The 16,980-nt window shown below is 47.3% G+C and overlaps 1 protein-coding gene and 1 pseudogene across 2 annotated transcripts; both read left to right on the forward strand.

The window, feature by feature from the left end:
- The first annotated feature begins 253 nt into the window (after positions 1–253).
- On the forward strand, positions 254–5,687 carry LOC119366485 (amidase 1-like). 2 transcript variants are annotated; one of them, XM_037632227.1, is made up of 7 exons: positions 254–419; positions 493–896; positions 986–1,195; positions 1,292–1,448; positions 1,596–1,767; positions 1,889–2,023; positions 5,421–5,687. In XM_037632227.1, exons 1-7 carry the CDS (start codon positions 286–288, stop codon positions 5,535–5,537), a joined length of 1,329 nt encoding a protein of 442 aa, XP_037488124.1. In that variant the 5' UTR covers positions 254–285; the 3' UTR covers positions 5,538–5,687. The 2 variants fall into 2 exon arrangements, with proteins under 2 accessions (XP_037488124.1, XP_037488123.1); XM_037632226.1 differs by lacking the exon at positions 5,421–5,687 and having other exon boundaries at positions 1,889–2,266.
- Positions 5,688–7,679: 1,992 nt separating this feature from the next.
- LOC119361516 lies at positions 7,680–12,374 on the forward strand (annotated as a pseudogene).
- Positions 12,375–16,980: the final 4,606 nt, after the last annotated feature.

Consider the following 16,980-nt stretch of genomic DNA (forward strand, 5'->3'; position numbering starts at 1 on the left):
CCTCCGCAAGCGTCCCGGCCACGTCAGTTTGTGTACGTGGCTAGGACACTTCCCTGTAATTTCTTCGCTATATCAATGCAATGATATGCTCTTAAGCGTATTTGCGAGAAAAAAGTTTAAAATGAGATGTTTACGCATAATTTAAATTTAATTTGGTCCACACATTTTCTAACTCCTCGTATTACAGGGTTCGGTTAGAGATGGCCTAACCAAATTATTGACGTCGTTATCCTGCTGCTATCTATCCATAGCCTAGGCAGAGCAGACATCACACGTCGCAGAGCCATGGAGATGGAGGCCAACGGCGACGACCACGGCGCCTTCATGGAGAAATTCCTCCTGCCGCCGTCTCCTTCCTCCGACCACCAGCAGCCGCAGCAGCCCCCCCTGCACGGCCTCACCTTCGCCATCAAGGACATGTACGACCTCGCTCCCTCCCTCCCCCACTCCCATCCCTTCCGACTGACTGACGGATCCATCGATTGGCCGCAGCTTCGACGTCGCCGGCCGCGTCACCGGCTTTGGCACCCCGGACTGGGCGCGGACGCACGCGCCGGCCGCCGCCACGGCGCCCGCCGTGCTGGCCGCGCTGGCCGCCGGCGCCACGGGCGTGGGCAAGACGGTGATGGACGAGATGGCCTACAGCATCAACGGCGAGAACGCGCACTACGGCACCCCCGCCAACCCCTGCGCCCCGGGCCGCGTCCCCGGCGGCTCCTCCAGCGGCTCCGCCGTCGCCGTCGCCGCCAGCCTCGCCGACTTCGCGCTCGGCACCGACACTGGCGGCAGCGTCAGGGTGCCCGCCGCATACTGCGGCATCTTCGGCCTCCGGCCCTCCCACGGACTGGTCTCCACCGAGAACGTCGTGCCCATGGCGCAGATGTTCGACACTGTCGGTAATTTCAGTCTAGCCCTGCTACTGTCAGTGTTCAGCAGACGAATTATTCAGACATATGAGAGCATCCCAGTGTGATTATGCTTACAGGGTGGTTTGCTAGGGATCTGCCTACGCTGTCTCGTGTCACTGACGTGATGCTACCGCCGGTGCCAGCTGCCGCCGACGATGATGCCGAGATACGACGACGACGACCGAGCCGTGTGATCATTCCTGCAGACTGTTTCAAGATCTTGGGCTCCTCTGATGATGACCACACCTACGAGATCCTCAACGCTTCAGCGGCCAAGGTATTCGGCAGTAAGTATCTAGCAGGAACACTAACTCATCTGAAGCTTCATCCTTGCCATGCCTTAAATATACAAGTGTCTGAGACTTGTGAGGTGTGTTTGGCAGGTGATGCTGTGGTGGACAATGGCAACCTTGGTGATTTTGTCTCCAGCAACGTTCCGAGCATCGGCAAGTTCATGACCGACTTGTCTGCGGTCGAAGCATCATCATCGTGTGTGCCGCCCCTGTCTGCCATCTCACGTGTCATGCGAGTCCTTCAAAGGTGTGCAACCACAACATACCTACTTAATCACACTAGGCGCAACCACCATCAGAGGAACTCAATCATCTTTGTAATGGAAGTGCAGCAGTTTAATCCAAATTGTACTTATGCACACAGATGAGGTTAAATGTACCACATGTTTTTCAGGTCTGAATTCAAATCAAACCACGCGGAGTGGTTTAACACGGTGAAGCCCAACCTCGGCCCTGGCATCCGAGAGCGAGTGCAGGAGGCCATTGCATCGGAGGATGAATCTGCCATGGATGATCTTCATGCCGTCAGGACTGAATTCAAATCTGCGTTAGCCACTCTCCTCAAGGTAAACTCACACAATGTTCATAATCCCATTGCTGCACACATTTTCTGAACATGCAGTCTGTCAGGTAGCAGTAGGAGTTGATTTTTTTCTTGCTGTGATCGAATGAATTCGCATTCCGTAGGACGACAAAATCCTGGCAATCCCTACAGTCCCCGGCGCGCCACCGAAGCTATGCATGGACGCAGCGCTGCTGGAGGACTTCCGGGCGAGGGCCTTCTCGCTGCTGTCCATCGCCGGCCTGTCGGGGTTCTGCCAGGTTAGCATCCCTCTGGGCACCCCTGACGGCGTCCCGGTGTCGGTCTCGCTGCTTGCAGGGCATGGCGGTGACCGTTTCCTTGTCGCTGTAGCACAGGAGCTCCATGAGGCGCTCCAAGCCGAGGCCGCAGCAGCCTGGGGCTCGTCAGCTTAGCCCAATTATGTCATTTCTTGCTGAATTCTCCAGTACAGGAAATTGTATGACTCTGTCTGAACATATGCAATATATACCATGAAGAGCATAGCTGACGGAGTCTGTGTAGTAGATAGATTTTGACCATCATGCAAACAAATGTAGACGGGTGCTTAATACAAACGAAATACTTCACACTACACAACAATCATAATCGGTTCAAGTCTATAATGTCACAGCCCTAGAATATTTGAGTGTATAGGAATTTGAATCGAGGGAATTTTAAAGCCTCAAAATATAAATAAAGGGGAAAACCCCTAAAAATGCATTCTTTGTTTCAAAAATGCCTATCAAATGGTTCTAAGAATTTTTGCAATAGCTGCATCGCAAACCAAAATTTATGAACATTTTTAAGGATTAATTCTGGGCTTTGAATTTAAATCAATATGTATTTGAATTGGGTTTATATTCATATTAAATAGAATACGAATCCAATAATTGTGAAATCTATTAGATGGTTCTGGACAAGTCCCCTAAGTCCACTTATATTTTTCAGAAGGTTTAGTAAAAATGATTTGATTTTAATCAAATAAAAACAGATCCAAACAAAGGAAAAACAGTAAATAAAAGAGAAAGAATGAGAGTAAGTTATCTGGCCCAGTAGCAGCCGACCCAGCTGAGAAGGCGGCCCAGCCTATAAGCCCCTGCGTGTCTTCTTCTTCCTCTGCCAGAAGGAGCTCCGTAAAACAAGAAAACAAGATTTCAGCAAAGTCATACGTGCATCAGTGCTACGTAAAGATGTATCACCGAGAAAACAAGAAAAGAAATAAAGAGGGAAAAAGAGAGGCACGACACGTGCCTTTGGCAAAAGTTTATGCGTGTGCGTGTTCATTGTGATTTAATGTGATCGATCTTGAGGGTAAAGTTTCAACAATTGGTATCAAAGCTAGGTCGATTGAAGCCACGCTTGCCCCGGGGTCGCAACCCAACTAGCGCCTCGGGACGGGCGATGAAGTTGTTGGGTGGTGCAACGACGAGGAGGATCAGACAATCGTTGTTCGACGGAGTGACAAGGAGGGAGATGGCGGGTGTCGTCGGTAATGCGGTGGGAGGTGGTCGTTGATGGGAGCAGTAGTGCCGAGGCGCGGCGGCGGAAGTTTGTCAAGATCGTCGTCCACGGGAGTTTGGAGTGTCAAGGAGTTGTGCGTGTTTGCACATTCAGTCATCATGTCCAAGTGCTCGTCTATGTGACGAGGCGTTGAAGATGAAGCGTGCCCAGGTCGTCTATGTGTCTCGACGGGAGGATCCAATTCAAGTACGTAGGGGCAGTAAATCAGTGAAGGTGAGTTTTAGGGCAAAACTAAATAGTTGTAGTTTTAGCCGACGGTTGCCTGAATTGTGGTATTTTTTTCTGCTATATATCCCCTCTGCTCTCAAGTACTCGTGTGCATACATGTGAAGGTGTGTCTATGACGGATCTCACGGGATTCAATCGGTGGTCGTCTTTCTGGACTACTCGGATCCGTTCTTTGCTCATCTATGTTTATGTGTCTTTACGTTGGGTTTTTCTGATCTACGTACGCTTTTCTTCATTGGCGACACTTATTCTTTTGGCGCGATGGTCCTATGGGGCCTTAGCATGAAGAATTCTCGATTGTCTACTACAACAAGATCTGCCCCGCTCCGACGAGGAATGGGCGCTGACGGCGCGCATTCGGCTCGGTTTAGTTCTTCTAGCCGTCGCTAGGTGGTCTATGGATCTGAATGTAATTTTTATTATTTCTGGTGTTCGTTGCACTGCTATGATTGAAAATGAATAGATCGAAAGTTAAAAAAATATGTTTTCACAATCTTCAGGGTCAAAAACCACCTCTCAGTAGTTGTTACAGTAGAGACGGGCAATACTGCTAGTACAAGCTTCAAAATTTGATAAACTAACATAAGACAAAGATGTTTCTTTGTCTCCTTCATTTTCTTAAAAAGTTCGTAGGCAAAATTTTAAATATCACCATATATATGTGTTACTTTGATCACTCTGATTCTTAGTTAGTATTACCCGTAGGACTTTTTGTTACAAAGGCCCCACCCCTTCTTTGGTTTGGTGCAAGAAAACATCCCACCACCTAGAAATTAAATAGATTTTCCCGTTTTCAGTAAAGTAGGGTCACTTCAGGCCAAGTTAATCGAGTACACCGCTTAGGTTTTGCCTATTTATCTTGTTACACCAATGAAATAGTAAAGAATACAAAAACTAATGTAATCACACTTCAATGGTGTAGTTGTGATTCTTTTGGTAAAAGTCTTAAAATGTACAGTAGCACAAGTTAAGAATGTACTTGTAGAAGTAAAGTTATTCAACAGGTAAACCCCATAAAGATGCCTACCCTGGTCTTTATTTTACTTGTTTTGATCACAACATTTCTGTTGTTGATGCTATTGAAAAAGGGTGGCATAATTTGTCTTTCGGAAGAAGTTTGTATGGTGATTCTTTGGAACACTCCAATTATGGCCATTCATAAAAATGCCACTGCAATTTCCAAACTTTGAAAAATATCACTGCAATTTTTGCAAAGTTTGAAAAAGGCCACTGCAGACTTCGAAAAATGCCACTAGAAATGGCATGAAATGGCATTTTTCAAAGTTTGAAAATTGCAGTGACATTTCTTGGAATTGCAAAATTTGGAGTGACATTTATCAAATTAACCCAAAGAAGAAAGATGTGAAGAAATAATCATGAATGGGGGAAAAGATGAACCTGTATGGATGCTTACTGGTGATAGGAAATTCTCTGTGAAGTCTCTACATATGTTTCTTGTTAAGATAGATTTTGTTTTTTCACATAAGTTTTTGTGGAAGATAAAAGTACCTGCTAAAATCAAAGCCTTTCTGTGGCTAATTAATAAGAAAAGCATATTAAACAGAGACAATCTATTGAAAAGGGGATGGGAAGGAGAGAAATTTGTGTTTTCTATGGGCAAGATGAAAGTATTGATCACTTATGTTTCTCTTGCTCTGCTGCAAAATTGATTTAGATTTTATTGCGGTGTGCTTTTGACTTAAATTCCATTACACTAGATTTGAATGATTGCTTTGGCAAAAACTTTCCAAAATGTGACAAAAACCTTGTTTGGTTGGCACTTCGGCTCTGTTTTGGTCCATCTGGAAGTGCCGCAATGATGTGATCTTTAACCATAGTTACTTATGTGACTCGATGGTTTTGATGAGACCAATGTGTAATTGGATCATCATTTGGTCTATTCTGCAGATGAAGGACCCAGAGAAAAAAATGCTGACGTTGGGAGCAAAGCTGATTGAGTGGGTGTCAAATAAAGTTTACCGCGCTTCGCAGGGGTGGAGGCCTAGAGTCAGGCTTGGTGGCTGATGGTGGCGTTCTTGTCACCAGGATGTGGGTTGTTCTTAGCCTTGTTCTCTGGGTCTTAGTTATACCTTATGAAATGATTTTGAGTTAAATGTATCGGAGGTGCCTCAACTTGTCCTTTACCGTCAATTTAGTGCCTAAAGTTACAAAATACGTGAAACTGGTGCTCGAACTTGTCCTACCGTGCAAATACGGTGTACTTCAAAGTGGTAGACATGAACTTTATATATGTGGATTTAAATATTTCGACCTATATTAGAAATCATTGTGTAAATTTAAGAATAAATATGGCAACTGTGTTTGTATAAATGTAAGGATAATTTACACAACAAAGGTGTTATAATTTTTTTAATACATGTGAAACATTTTCCAAAAAAATGTTGAACGTTTTTCAAATGCACTAACACTTTCTTGAAGTTTATGGAAGTTGTATTTTGTTCTTACATTTCTTTTTTCAAATGGTAAAAATAATATGAAAATTAAAAATAAAGAACTTGAAAAGTAACTGTGCAGACCCATAGGAGCGCTATATATATAGCAACTGAGCACCTTTGAGAGGTAGTACATAGCAACCAAAGCGGAATTTTGGAGCACGGTGGCCACTGAGCACGTTTTCTCTTGAAGTTTAAAAACTGGCACTTAAAAGTTTCATACAAATTTTAGAAATTTCACACAAAACTGTATGGATGTGGTCTAAGTGACTTTCATGTATTGTTTGATTTTTTTATATTTTATCCTGCAAAAAAGAAAAGAAAATCAGGCCAAAAAAATAATTGATTTTGCATGTATTTTACTTTTTTGTATCTCTCACAAACAAATACTTATTTTGATTAAAAAAATCGCACGGATATATTGCACTTCTATGTGTGCATGTACACAAAACGTAAGAAGTTTTTTAGCTCTAAAACTCCATTTATTTGACTTTCGAAAAAAGGGCATAATGTGCCGGTGCTTCAAAATTACATTTTTGCATAGCAACGCAATATATAAAGTTTGACTTAGTCTATATCTACTAACCACATTATGGCCTGGTGGACAACCTGTGCGTGCAACAGAGTCTGTAAATTTGTGGGGCTTTCCTAAGTGATTAAATCAAACATGAGGAGGTTTGGGCCACCGGCACGTTGGCATGCCGCGCGGGCTGGACGTACGTCAGGATACGAATGGAGGCACATTATTTGCACAGTCGGACAATTTAAAGCCCCGGTTTCATGTATTTTACAACTTTAGATACTAAACTGACCGCGTAAAACAAGTTGAGGCACCTCCAACATATTTAACTCAATGTTTTTGTTATTCTGCTTTAGCTTTTGTAGTGTTCAAGGATGATGTAAGACCAGGTTTCATTATAGGGAGGCCTCTCTTTTGCTAAAAAGAAAAGAAAAACTGCACTATGTGGTTCTACTTGAAGAAAAATGGACGGATTTGCTTTAGTATGTGTAGTGGAGTAGCTTTTACCCAAGCTCAGTAGATGAGTGGGCGTGTATAACAAAATGTCTTATGGGGTGGGACGTCAAAATCAAAGTGATACGTATATCGAATGTTTTCTACAGTTTGACCTGCAATGTACGGTTGTATACTACGGATGGGAGGGATGGCCGGCTAGGACGACGATGTCCTTGAGGCCTCGTTCGGTTGGGCAGGGTTTGGAGAGGTTTGAAAGGGATTGGAGGGGATTAAATTCCTTGCAAGTCAAAATCCTCGTCAAACCTCCCCAATCCCCTCCAATCCCTGTGGCGAGCGGATTAAACGAATAGGGCCTGAGGGTATTATGGCCATCCGCCTAGTCCTTGTGCTCATAGCAGATATTGTATTATCAATCCGAATTGTTAAATCTCAGTCGACGGAGACTTCACCAAATCTCAGTCGATACTATATTCATGGATCTTACATATGGATCGTGCAATTTTTTATTTTGTCTTTCTTACTTGTTATATCACTCAACTTAGATTTGGATACATTAAACCTACCTACACCATTGTGGATACATTAAAATAGTGGTCTTCCACTAACAACATGATAAAGTGCTTCCTTTCTGCGCCACCCCGGCGAATAAACCAAAAGGCAACTACGTTCTCTCCATCCAAGAGCAAGCTCGTTTCTTTTGAGCTCCCAAACGCCGGCCGGGCATGTAAAATCACCATAATGGAGGTCACCGTACACTCGTCCAAGCCCGTGAAGCCTGACTACGGTGACCGCGACGGCCCCTCCCCCGACATCGTCCCGCTCAGCGTATTTGACAAGGTGAGCTACGAAACTCACCGGCCTGTGCGCGGCCTTCCACCCGCCTGCGCCGGCGAACAACGTCCTTGAGGTGGGGCTCGCTAAGGCGCTGGCCGAGTACCGCGAGTGGGCAGGGCGGCTCGGCGCGGACGCCGGGGGCAACCGTGCCGTCGTGCTGGACGATGCCGGCGCGCGGTTCGTCGAGGCGACGGCGGACGTCGTGCTCGCCAGGAGCCTCATGCAGCTGACCACGGGTGACAAGCTGCTGAGCCTGTTCCCGAGCTGCCACGGCGCCGACGAGCTGCTGCTGGCCCAGGTCACGCGGTTCCGGTGCGGCTCCATCATCATTGGCGTGAGCATGCATCACAAGGTGGCCGATGGGCACGCCATCTGGACTTTCTTGTTCGCGTGGGGCCAGGCCACCCGCGGCGTCGCCATCAGCCCTGTCCCGGTGCACGACCCGGCGTCACTATTTGCGCCACGGGACCCGCTGCGGATCGAGTTCGACCACCGCGGCAACGAGTTCAAGTCTCACGGCGACAAGTCGGGAGGCACCCACGCCGGCGATGAGACACTGATACACAGGGTGCACTTCAGCCGGGAGCGGATCATGGCGCTCAAGTCGAAGGCGTCGGAGGGTGCCACCCGGCCGTACACCACGCTGCAGTGCCTGGCGGCGCACCTCTGGCGGTGCATCACCAAGGCGCGCGGGCTGGACGTGGGTGCGACCACCAGGATGCGCATCGCCGTGAATGGGCGGACGCGGATGAGCGGCCCAAAAGTCCCCTTGGGGTATACCGGCAACGTCGTGCTCTGGGCGTGGCCGACGACCACTGCGCAGGAGTTGGTGGACCGGCCGCTCCGGGACACCGTGGAGCTCATTTCACGGGAGGTGGCCCGCATCGACGACGCCTACTTCAGGTCGTTCATCGACTTCGCGAGCTCCGGGGAGGTGGATAAGGAGCAGCTGGTGCCGACGGCGGACTCGCTAGAGTTGACGCTGAACCCGAACGTGGAGGTGGACAGCCTGCTAGGGATCCCGTTCTATGAGATGGACTTGGGCGGCAGCCGGCCCTTCTTCTTCTTGCCCGGATACAGCATCGTGCCGGTGGATGGGTTCATGTACATCGTGCAATCCTTCGAGGGCGACGGGAGCGTGGACGCCTACGTGCCTCTCTTCGGCCGCACCATGGAAGCCTTCAACAAGTGCTGCTACTCCTCCATGCCGCCCATGGCCGACCAAGGTGCTTATTAGGTGCATGCCTGTGCGCCGGTTTAGTGTTAGATACATCCGTATCTAGACAAATTTAAAACAAGATTTTTGGGACGGAGGGAGTAGTTGCATTGATTGCATACGCATGAAGGGAGTCTTGTCCATCTCGGCGGATCCAAACAATTGTTGCTGTAGTCTATGTATTGCGCTACCAATTGGTAGATGCAAATTCGGAATAGAAGTTGGAGACACTTCTTTATCGAAATGTATTTTCTTAATCTTTACATGTGGATGTGGCACACACAGGCGTCGACGCTCGGAAACTCACCTATGCCAACGGGAGGAGTCCCGTCAACACCGCAAAGAGGGCATGCCCATCCACATAAAATTTGAAAACTGATCAGAGCCTCCCGTCGCTACACCCCTCGCTGTCCACACGACCAAAAAGTGAAGCCACCACCATCACCATGGAACCTGTTGGAAAGGAAACGGGAAGCCCGCCATTCGGGTTCGCCGCCCGCCATCCCCTAGACACCATCAATCATACACTTCACTGCCACACAACCACGGAAGGATGAATGAGAGGCACCTCCTTCCACTCCTTGCCCAACTTCAACCATCGGATCCGGGTCGGTGCTTCCACGAAAGAAAGCGCCTACACTTACGTCTCTAGCAGGCCCCGATGGACCGGGATGATACAACCTAGTGACCATTGACAGCCGTCAGCGAGTATGCTCGAACGCCGTCGTGTGTTGATCAAAGTCGTTGATCCGGTTGACGAACGGGGCACACGTTCTCGCATGTTACATCTAAAATACAATACAACACTACTACACGAAGATGATCACCAGCACGATTCCAGATTAAAGTAATGAATCACATAGATTAACAAAATAGCCGGCCTCAATGCGTGGATATTCAAGAGCCTCCCCTGGTCGTGAAGTGGATTATTTCACGGTCGTTTTGTCGTGCCCTGTCTATGTTCTTCTGAAATTATGATGTTTGGACCCTGGCAACAACTGGTCAGCAGAAGAAGCTTTGTATCATCGAATGTGGTGGCTCGACGCGCCGTGTTAGTTTGTCTGCATGCGCTACCTGTAGCTCTGTCCTCGGCGCCGGCTGGCCTGGCATTTTAGCTTGAACATGTGATGTCGACCAATTGGTCATCCTCTCAATGGCTTATGTGGCCGGCCAAACATTGCAAAGGAATTCCAACTCATCTTCTACCTACAAGCTGTCGACCGGCCCGGTGTCACGCTCTGTGATGGTCGCCTGGTGGCAATAAGAAACAGTGCAAGCATATTTTACATGTTTTTGTCGGAGGCGCACAATCGAGCACGACAGCGACATTTGTTAACGAGATTGAGTAATTTTAGCTATTCTCTTCTGTCTATGTACTAATCAACATAATACAACCGACGACAAACCCGCCAAAGCTAACAGACAAATCAGAATCTCTATGACTCTATGCCACGCCCGTCTGGCCGCCCCTGCCGTCCCCTTGTGATCTTGTGTCTAGCCTAGCTGCCATCTTTCATCTAAACTATTTTTGCTACTTACGGTGGCTTTATATATTCGGATTGCCAAATTTCTTTACATGAGATTAAACAAACAAAAAGAATCTTACAAATCTCCGGGTAAAATCCAACAGTGTAAGAGTTACTAGATGAGATATAGTTATGTGTCTTCTAGATGAGAGTTAGACACAACCTTATATATCGGGCCCACGGTACAAGGGTTTGACTCAAACACCTAATCTACCGCGTATAATTACAAGTTCAAATGTTTCACAACTCATACACATATTCTAACACATATCTCAACAATACATCTCACCATCCAAACTCGAGATGCCAATAAATAGAACGGGGACGCAAGCACATTCCCTAGATCCAAGGTCGATCAAATTCCCTTGTCAGTGTTAGGATGACCCAGGTCAAGTAGGCTAGCTTGTCGTCTAATTTGAGTTCATTGCAAGCGATCCATACATAAATCATCCTAGTTGTAATGGAGATCACCGTGCACTCGTCCAAGTCCTTGAAGCCCGACTACGGGGATGGTTGCAGGGTCGCCAGCGACGTCATCCCATTAAGTGTGTTCGACATGGTGAACTACGACAAGTACATCTTCTACGTGTACGCTTTCCACCCGTCCGCGCCACCCAGCGTCGCCCTCGAGGCGGGGCTCGCCAGGGCGCTGGCCGCGTACCCCGAGTGGGCAGGCCGCGTCGGCGACGGCCCCGCGATCGTGCTCTGTGACGCCAGCGCATGGTTTGCCGACGCTACCACCGACTCCGAGCTGGGCAGCGGCGCCGCCGCTCTTCTGGCCGCTGGAAGCAAGGTGCTGAGCCTATACCCTAGTGGTGACGGCACCGAGGAGCTGCTGCTGGTTCAGGCCACGCGGTTTCGCTGCTGCTCCTTGGTCCTGGGCTTCACCATGCACCACAAGGTGGCCGACGGGCCTGCCATGTGGAACTTCATGGCCGCGTGGGGCCAGGCCACTCGCGGCGTCGCCATCAACCCCGTCCAGGTGCATGATCGGACGTCGCTCTTCGCAAGACGGGGCCCACCGCAGATCAGGTTTGAGCACCGTGGCGTCGAGCTCAAGCCTCTTGACGAGAAGCCGGGAAGCGGCGGCCCCCGGTACACAAGATGGTGGTGGTACACAAGGTGCTCAAGTCGCGGGTATCGGAGACGACGAGGTGGTGGTACACAAGGTGCTCAAGTCCATCACACACGCTAGACTTCAGCCGGGAGTGGATCATGGAGCTCAAGTCGCACGTATCGGAGGGCGGCCCCCGGTCGTACTCCACGCTGCAATGCCTGGCGGCGTACTTCTGGCGATGCATCACGAAAGCTCGCGGGCTCGACGGGCGGCAGGCCACCATGATCCGCATCGCCGTGAATGGGACGCGGATGCGCCACCCGCGGGTACCGAAAGGATTCACCGGCAGTGTGGTGCTCTGGGCGTGGCCGACAACAACAGCGCGACAGCCGCTCGACCGGCCTTTGCGGTACGCCGTGGAGCTCATATCCCGGGAGGTGGCCCGGATGGACGACGCCTACTTCAGGTCGTTCATAGACTTCGCGAGCTCCGGGGCGGTGGAGGAGGAGATGCTGGTGCCGACGGCGGACGCGGCGGAGGTCCGGCTGGGTAACAACGTTGACCTGGACAGCGTGCTAGCGATCCCGTTCCCCAAGCTGGACTTTGGCTGTGGAGCACCCTTCTTCTTCAGGCCCTGCTACAGTCCTGCACCGGTGGACGGCGCCATCTATGTCGTCAAGTCCTTGGCGGGTGACGGGAGCGTGGACGCCTACGTGCCATTGTTGAGCCGCACCATGGAGAGCTTCAAGAAGTGCTGCTACTCCCTGCCGGTGCCGCCGCTGGCGGCCGCACGACTTTAGGTGCATGCGTCGCACCGTTTAGGGGTATTAATTTGCATGGTAAAGTTTTTAATCGGCAGCTAAACTTGACATGGGCACCAGGGCATTCTGATACGGATGAGACTTGTCTGCTCCCTCCCTGTGCTTCCATTCGTGCTCCCGCGTACGTGGCTTGATTTGATTGAAAGAAAATAAGGCCCGACCCCACCCCCTGAAAATCAGGGAGGGGGGGGGGGAGATGATTAGATTAGAAAAGAAAAAGAGAAAAGGACAGCCGTAGGATGAAGTGGGAGCACGGATGGGAGCATGAAAAGGGAGCAGGCAAGCCGGATCCTTCTGATACTTACTTCTGCATACGTTATAATCTGTTCAGAAATCTGTGTGCCCATGTGATTGCCACAGAAGACCTAAGAATATATAGGCACATCTATTTTTCTAATCAAATTTCATATATAATATGTTAAAATCGGAGTTACGATTTAAAAGATATGAATAATTTTGTTTTAGATAAACTGCGGATTGATTAACCGAAAGGTCAGGGGGTTTTCTGTTAAAACACAAAAATACGATTCGTATGACTTAAATATGTACGGCGGGTTGATTACCTAAAATCTCAGGGGGTTCTGAGAAAACTAAAAAAACGGTTCGGTATGACTTAAAGATGGACTGCGGATTGATTTCAACAAACTGCAGGGACTTTTTTGCAAATAAGGGTGACGGACGGCAGAAACCCACCGTGCTTTATTATTATATTAGGTAAAGATAAAGACTAGAAAAAAGCTGGTGCGTTGCATCGGGGGACGCCGTGCTTCGCTACAGAGAAAACACCGGACTCCTAGTCCTGCTCATGCGTCGGCAGGTCAAAAGCACAAACTCCTCTTCATCCCAGCAGATAGCGAGCTCCTCCTCGTCCTTTGGAACATCTCCCTGGTGAACCGGGTCGTGGTTGGTGGCTCCCGATCTAGAGTAAGAAAGCCAACAATGATGATCTCGCCGTGGGCTTTAAGCGGCTCCACTGTTCACGTCTTGTCAGGAATTGCCATTGTCAATTGGGGGAAATCCATGAACACCTCAGCCATCTCATTTCCTCTTTCACCACATCTCACATAAACCAGAGCTTCAGAACTGGACTACTGCAGAGATTTGCATACTCAGTATACGGTATACGGTATAGAGATGGTACCAAAAAATAACTCCTATCTCTCCTCAGTAAGGTGATCACCTTGGAAAGTGCCTCACTAATGACATTTTTTCCACAACCAAAAGCACCAGGAATAGCATCATGTTCCTCCAACAACTAAGGGGACCGATGCATCACGCACGCTAGAACCATTTCAAAATAGATAAGATTGAAATTTCATCGCGTCGACAGGAAATGAAAATTGAACATCTGCAAATGTTTAGTTATGTAAAAGCAGAAACCACGATAAATAAAACACACGTTTGATTGTGAAAATTGATGCTCTGATAATTTGTAGACAAACCTGTCCTGTAAGAAGAAGGGTATCCACACCGAGCTTTGATGCAGCAGGTATTTGTGCACGAACATGCCATATCTGCAGCTCAATAAGTTCCAAACATTAAGTTAGTAATTTACTCCTCAAGAAAGATATGCAAAATAACTTCCTTACCTGAAGCATAGTAAATTACTTCTTGATGCCCTGAATTTCCAGCTCTAGAAATGTACTCTGCATACATAGCAACAGCAGTTTTTCAAACAAAGTTAAGCAATGGTAGAACGAATGGGAATAATAAAAATGTGATAAAGTCATAGAGTCCACTAACCCGTAGGCTGTATTGACCCGCTGGAGCAATGTAATTTACTTTCCCATGGAACCAGGTGAAAGGGCGACATAGTGGTTCATCAAATTATTCTAAAAAGAAAATATGTCAAACGTACAGTCAGAAAACATTAGAATGTGCACACAGGTTAATAATGAAAATCTGACTTGTTTTTTTTTTCAAATTTTAAAAGCTGACACTCTGAATATCTTAATCAAGTGGGTGCGCATGCAGCAAGGTGCACAAAATCAGCTCTTAGGGCATTTGTTTTTATCTATGTATGAGATAAAAAATACTGAGTGGTACCTTTAAAAAACAAGAAAATTATGCAACATTGTAATAAGTAGGTCAAGAGTGATATTCGTACGTGGTGATTATTTCCTGGACATTAAGTTCCATAATGTATACATGAGTGTGGTTTTCAGATGACAAATGATATAACCACAGTTTCAGAATAGAAAGATGTATCATAGTTCTTGCCACTAAAAATATTAGAGCTTGGGAAACTATCTTGAGCCAAAGGCAGAAACATTCAATTAAGTGAACGAATTTATGGGCCATCTTCACCCAATATGGTTACGTGATTCCTTACACTTGATTTTATTTTTTCCAAGCAACACTCATAAACACTATTTCAAATAAGAAATAGTGTCACACATGTGTGAAAGACCTTTCTGACTAATTGTTGCAGGAATAAAAGAGATACATACACAAATTCATTCAACAAATAACAACTTCTACGTTTGCCTACTTCTCAACAAAATTTCATGGCCGCAGCTACAAAGTTTGTCTAAACTAAGATTAATTACCACACCAACCCAAGCACCTTCGACCCCCCCCCCCTCCACCCCGAGTGCCTCCGGCTGCTTCCCTCCACCCCGAGCTTCGCCGACCGCCATCCTCCTCCCCTCTGCTCGAGCCGATGAGTTCTACCCGTGATTTAAAAAAATGCAATACAATTGTGCTATATTAGTTAGTTAGTTAGCTACATTAGTTAGTTGTAGTTAGTTAGTGAGCTAGATAAGATTAGTTGTATTCATAAAATTAGGTTTATCTAGCAAAATAGCCATTATCTCCCAATTATGTTGTCCAAATAAGCTCAATTTTTCTTATATTATAAATGGCACATATAGTATTTATTGATTTGTTTAAAAAAAACATGTTCATACGGACCGAGAAGACTCACTGTTTGTTTTAGGCCTGAAATAGATATTTTGTGTACTAATGTAGTGGCAAAGGGAGGTCAAATACGGTTAGTTTCTCCTGTATGACGAACACGTGAGACAGGTGAGTTAGTTATGTCTCTGTTATAACCCTCCCAGAAGCACCTTTTGCTATTTCTGCTCGTTGGAGTTGTTTCTGTGTAGATGGGCCAGGTCTAGAGCGGCAGTAGAGAAAATTAATTAATTTTTTGGAGTGTAGGCTTCAACCAATTGAAGCCTCCCTACTAGAACTACCATTGGTTATATTAGGTTAGTTGCAGTTAATATAAATGGAGGACTTTATGTATGATCCATATGCACATAACAAATATATTTTTTAGCATATATGACTTTATCTTAGTTGTAGTTAGGTCGAAATTTGTGCATGTGATAATTTTTCTATGTGCTAAAATTTGTGCAAGTCTTCGTGGGGGAGAGGCCTCGATTGTCGGAAATCTTTGTGCAGGAGAGGTCCAAATGTTCGACGCCAATCACGCTCTGAGGGTAATAATATCTCACGGCCCTTATCAAAGTATCTACGGTTTATGTATTTGTTGATCACCTATGTAACACCCCTGCAATTAGGCCACAGTAAACCTCCTCTAATTATTGCCAAGTCATTATCATTAACCTACTAATAGTCATTAAGTTCATATCTCATTTGAAATTACACTTCAAATCAAAATTTAAACTTTAAGTGAAATTAGAAGCTGCATAAATAAGAAAGCAAAATAGCTCATAATTTTATAAATAATCCATATGTAATTAATTTTAAGGAAAAAATATCACTTATTTATTCATTTGGAATCTACCATCCAAAAAACAGTATCAAACTAGCATCACTTAATCCATTTCCATTTAAACAAAATCCAGACAAATTCTAATATGCTCCAAGCTTTTTGTGGCAGTATTAAACATAAATAAAAGAAATAAAGGAAAAAGAGCCCGGGTCTATTGCTACAGTGCCGGCCCTGCCCACTCGCGCAGTCCTCACAGCAGGTAGTTGGAGAGGATAAGGACGACCCCCAGAGCCCCCGCAACCGAACCTAGCTGCCATTTTCCCCTTCTCTCGCTCGTCCCCTCCTTTTTCTCTTTAACGCCCGAACGTAGCCGCCGTCGCGCCATCGTCGTCGTCACGGCCGCAGACCTCCCCGCTCCCTTAAAAGATGTCCACAAGGCTTCCCACCCTCACCTCCTTCCTCTCCACCAAAGAACCCGAGCGGGGCCACAACGTAGGCTCGGGATCGAGCTCATTTCCCGCCACGGCCGCCACGTCCGGTCATCCCCGTGCCTTCTAACCATGTCCACTAGCTTCGCGGTGATCTCATCTACCGATTCCTCCTCTTTCACCCTTCGATCTATGCCGTTTACGCCGACGTTCACCGTGGCCGGAGCTCCGCTCCCGTGCGTGCCCGCACCCGCCGCTGCGTACTCCTGCTGCTCATGCTGCGCTGTCGCTGCTCAAGCTGCGCTGCTGCTGCTCCTGCTCGCTGCAGCTGCGCTGCTACAGCTGTTGTTCCTGCTAAGCTGCTGCCGCTGCTTAGTTGCTGCTGCCGCAAGGTGCTACGGCACTTGGCTGCCGCCGCTGCTCCGGCCTCGGCTATGTGGCCATGGCCGAGCGTGTGCGTGTGCAGGGGCGGAGC

Source organism: Triticum dicoccoides, chromosome 2B (genome assembly GCF_002162155.2).
Source record: "Triticum dicoccoides isolate Atlit2015 ecotype Zavitan chromosome 2B, WEW_v2.0, whole genome shotgun sequence".
NCBI classification, from domain to species: Eukaryota; Viridiplantae; Streptophyta; class Magnoliopsida; order Poales; family Poaceae; genus Triticum; species Triticum dicoccoides.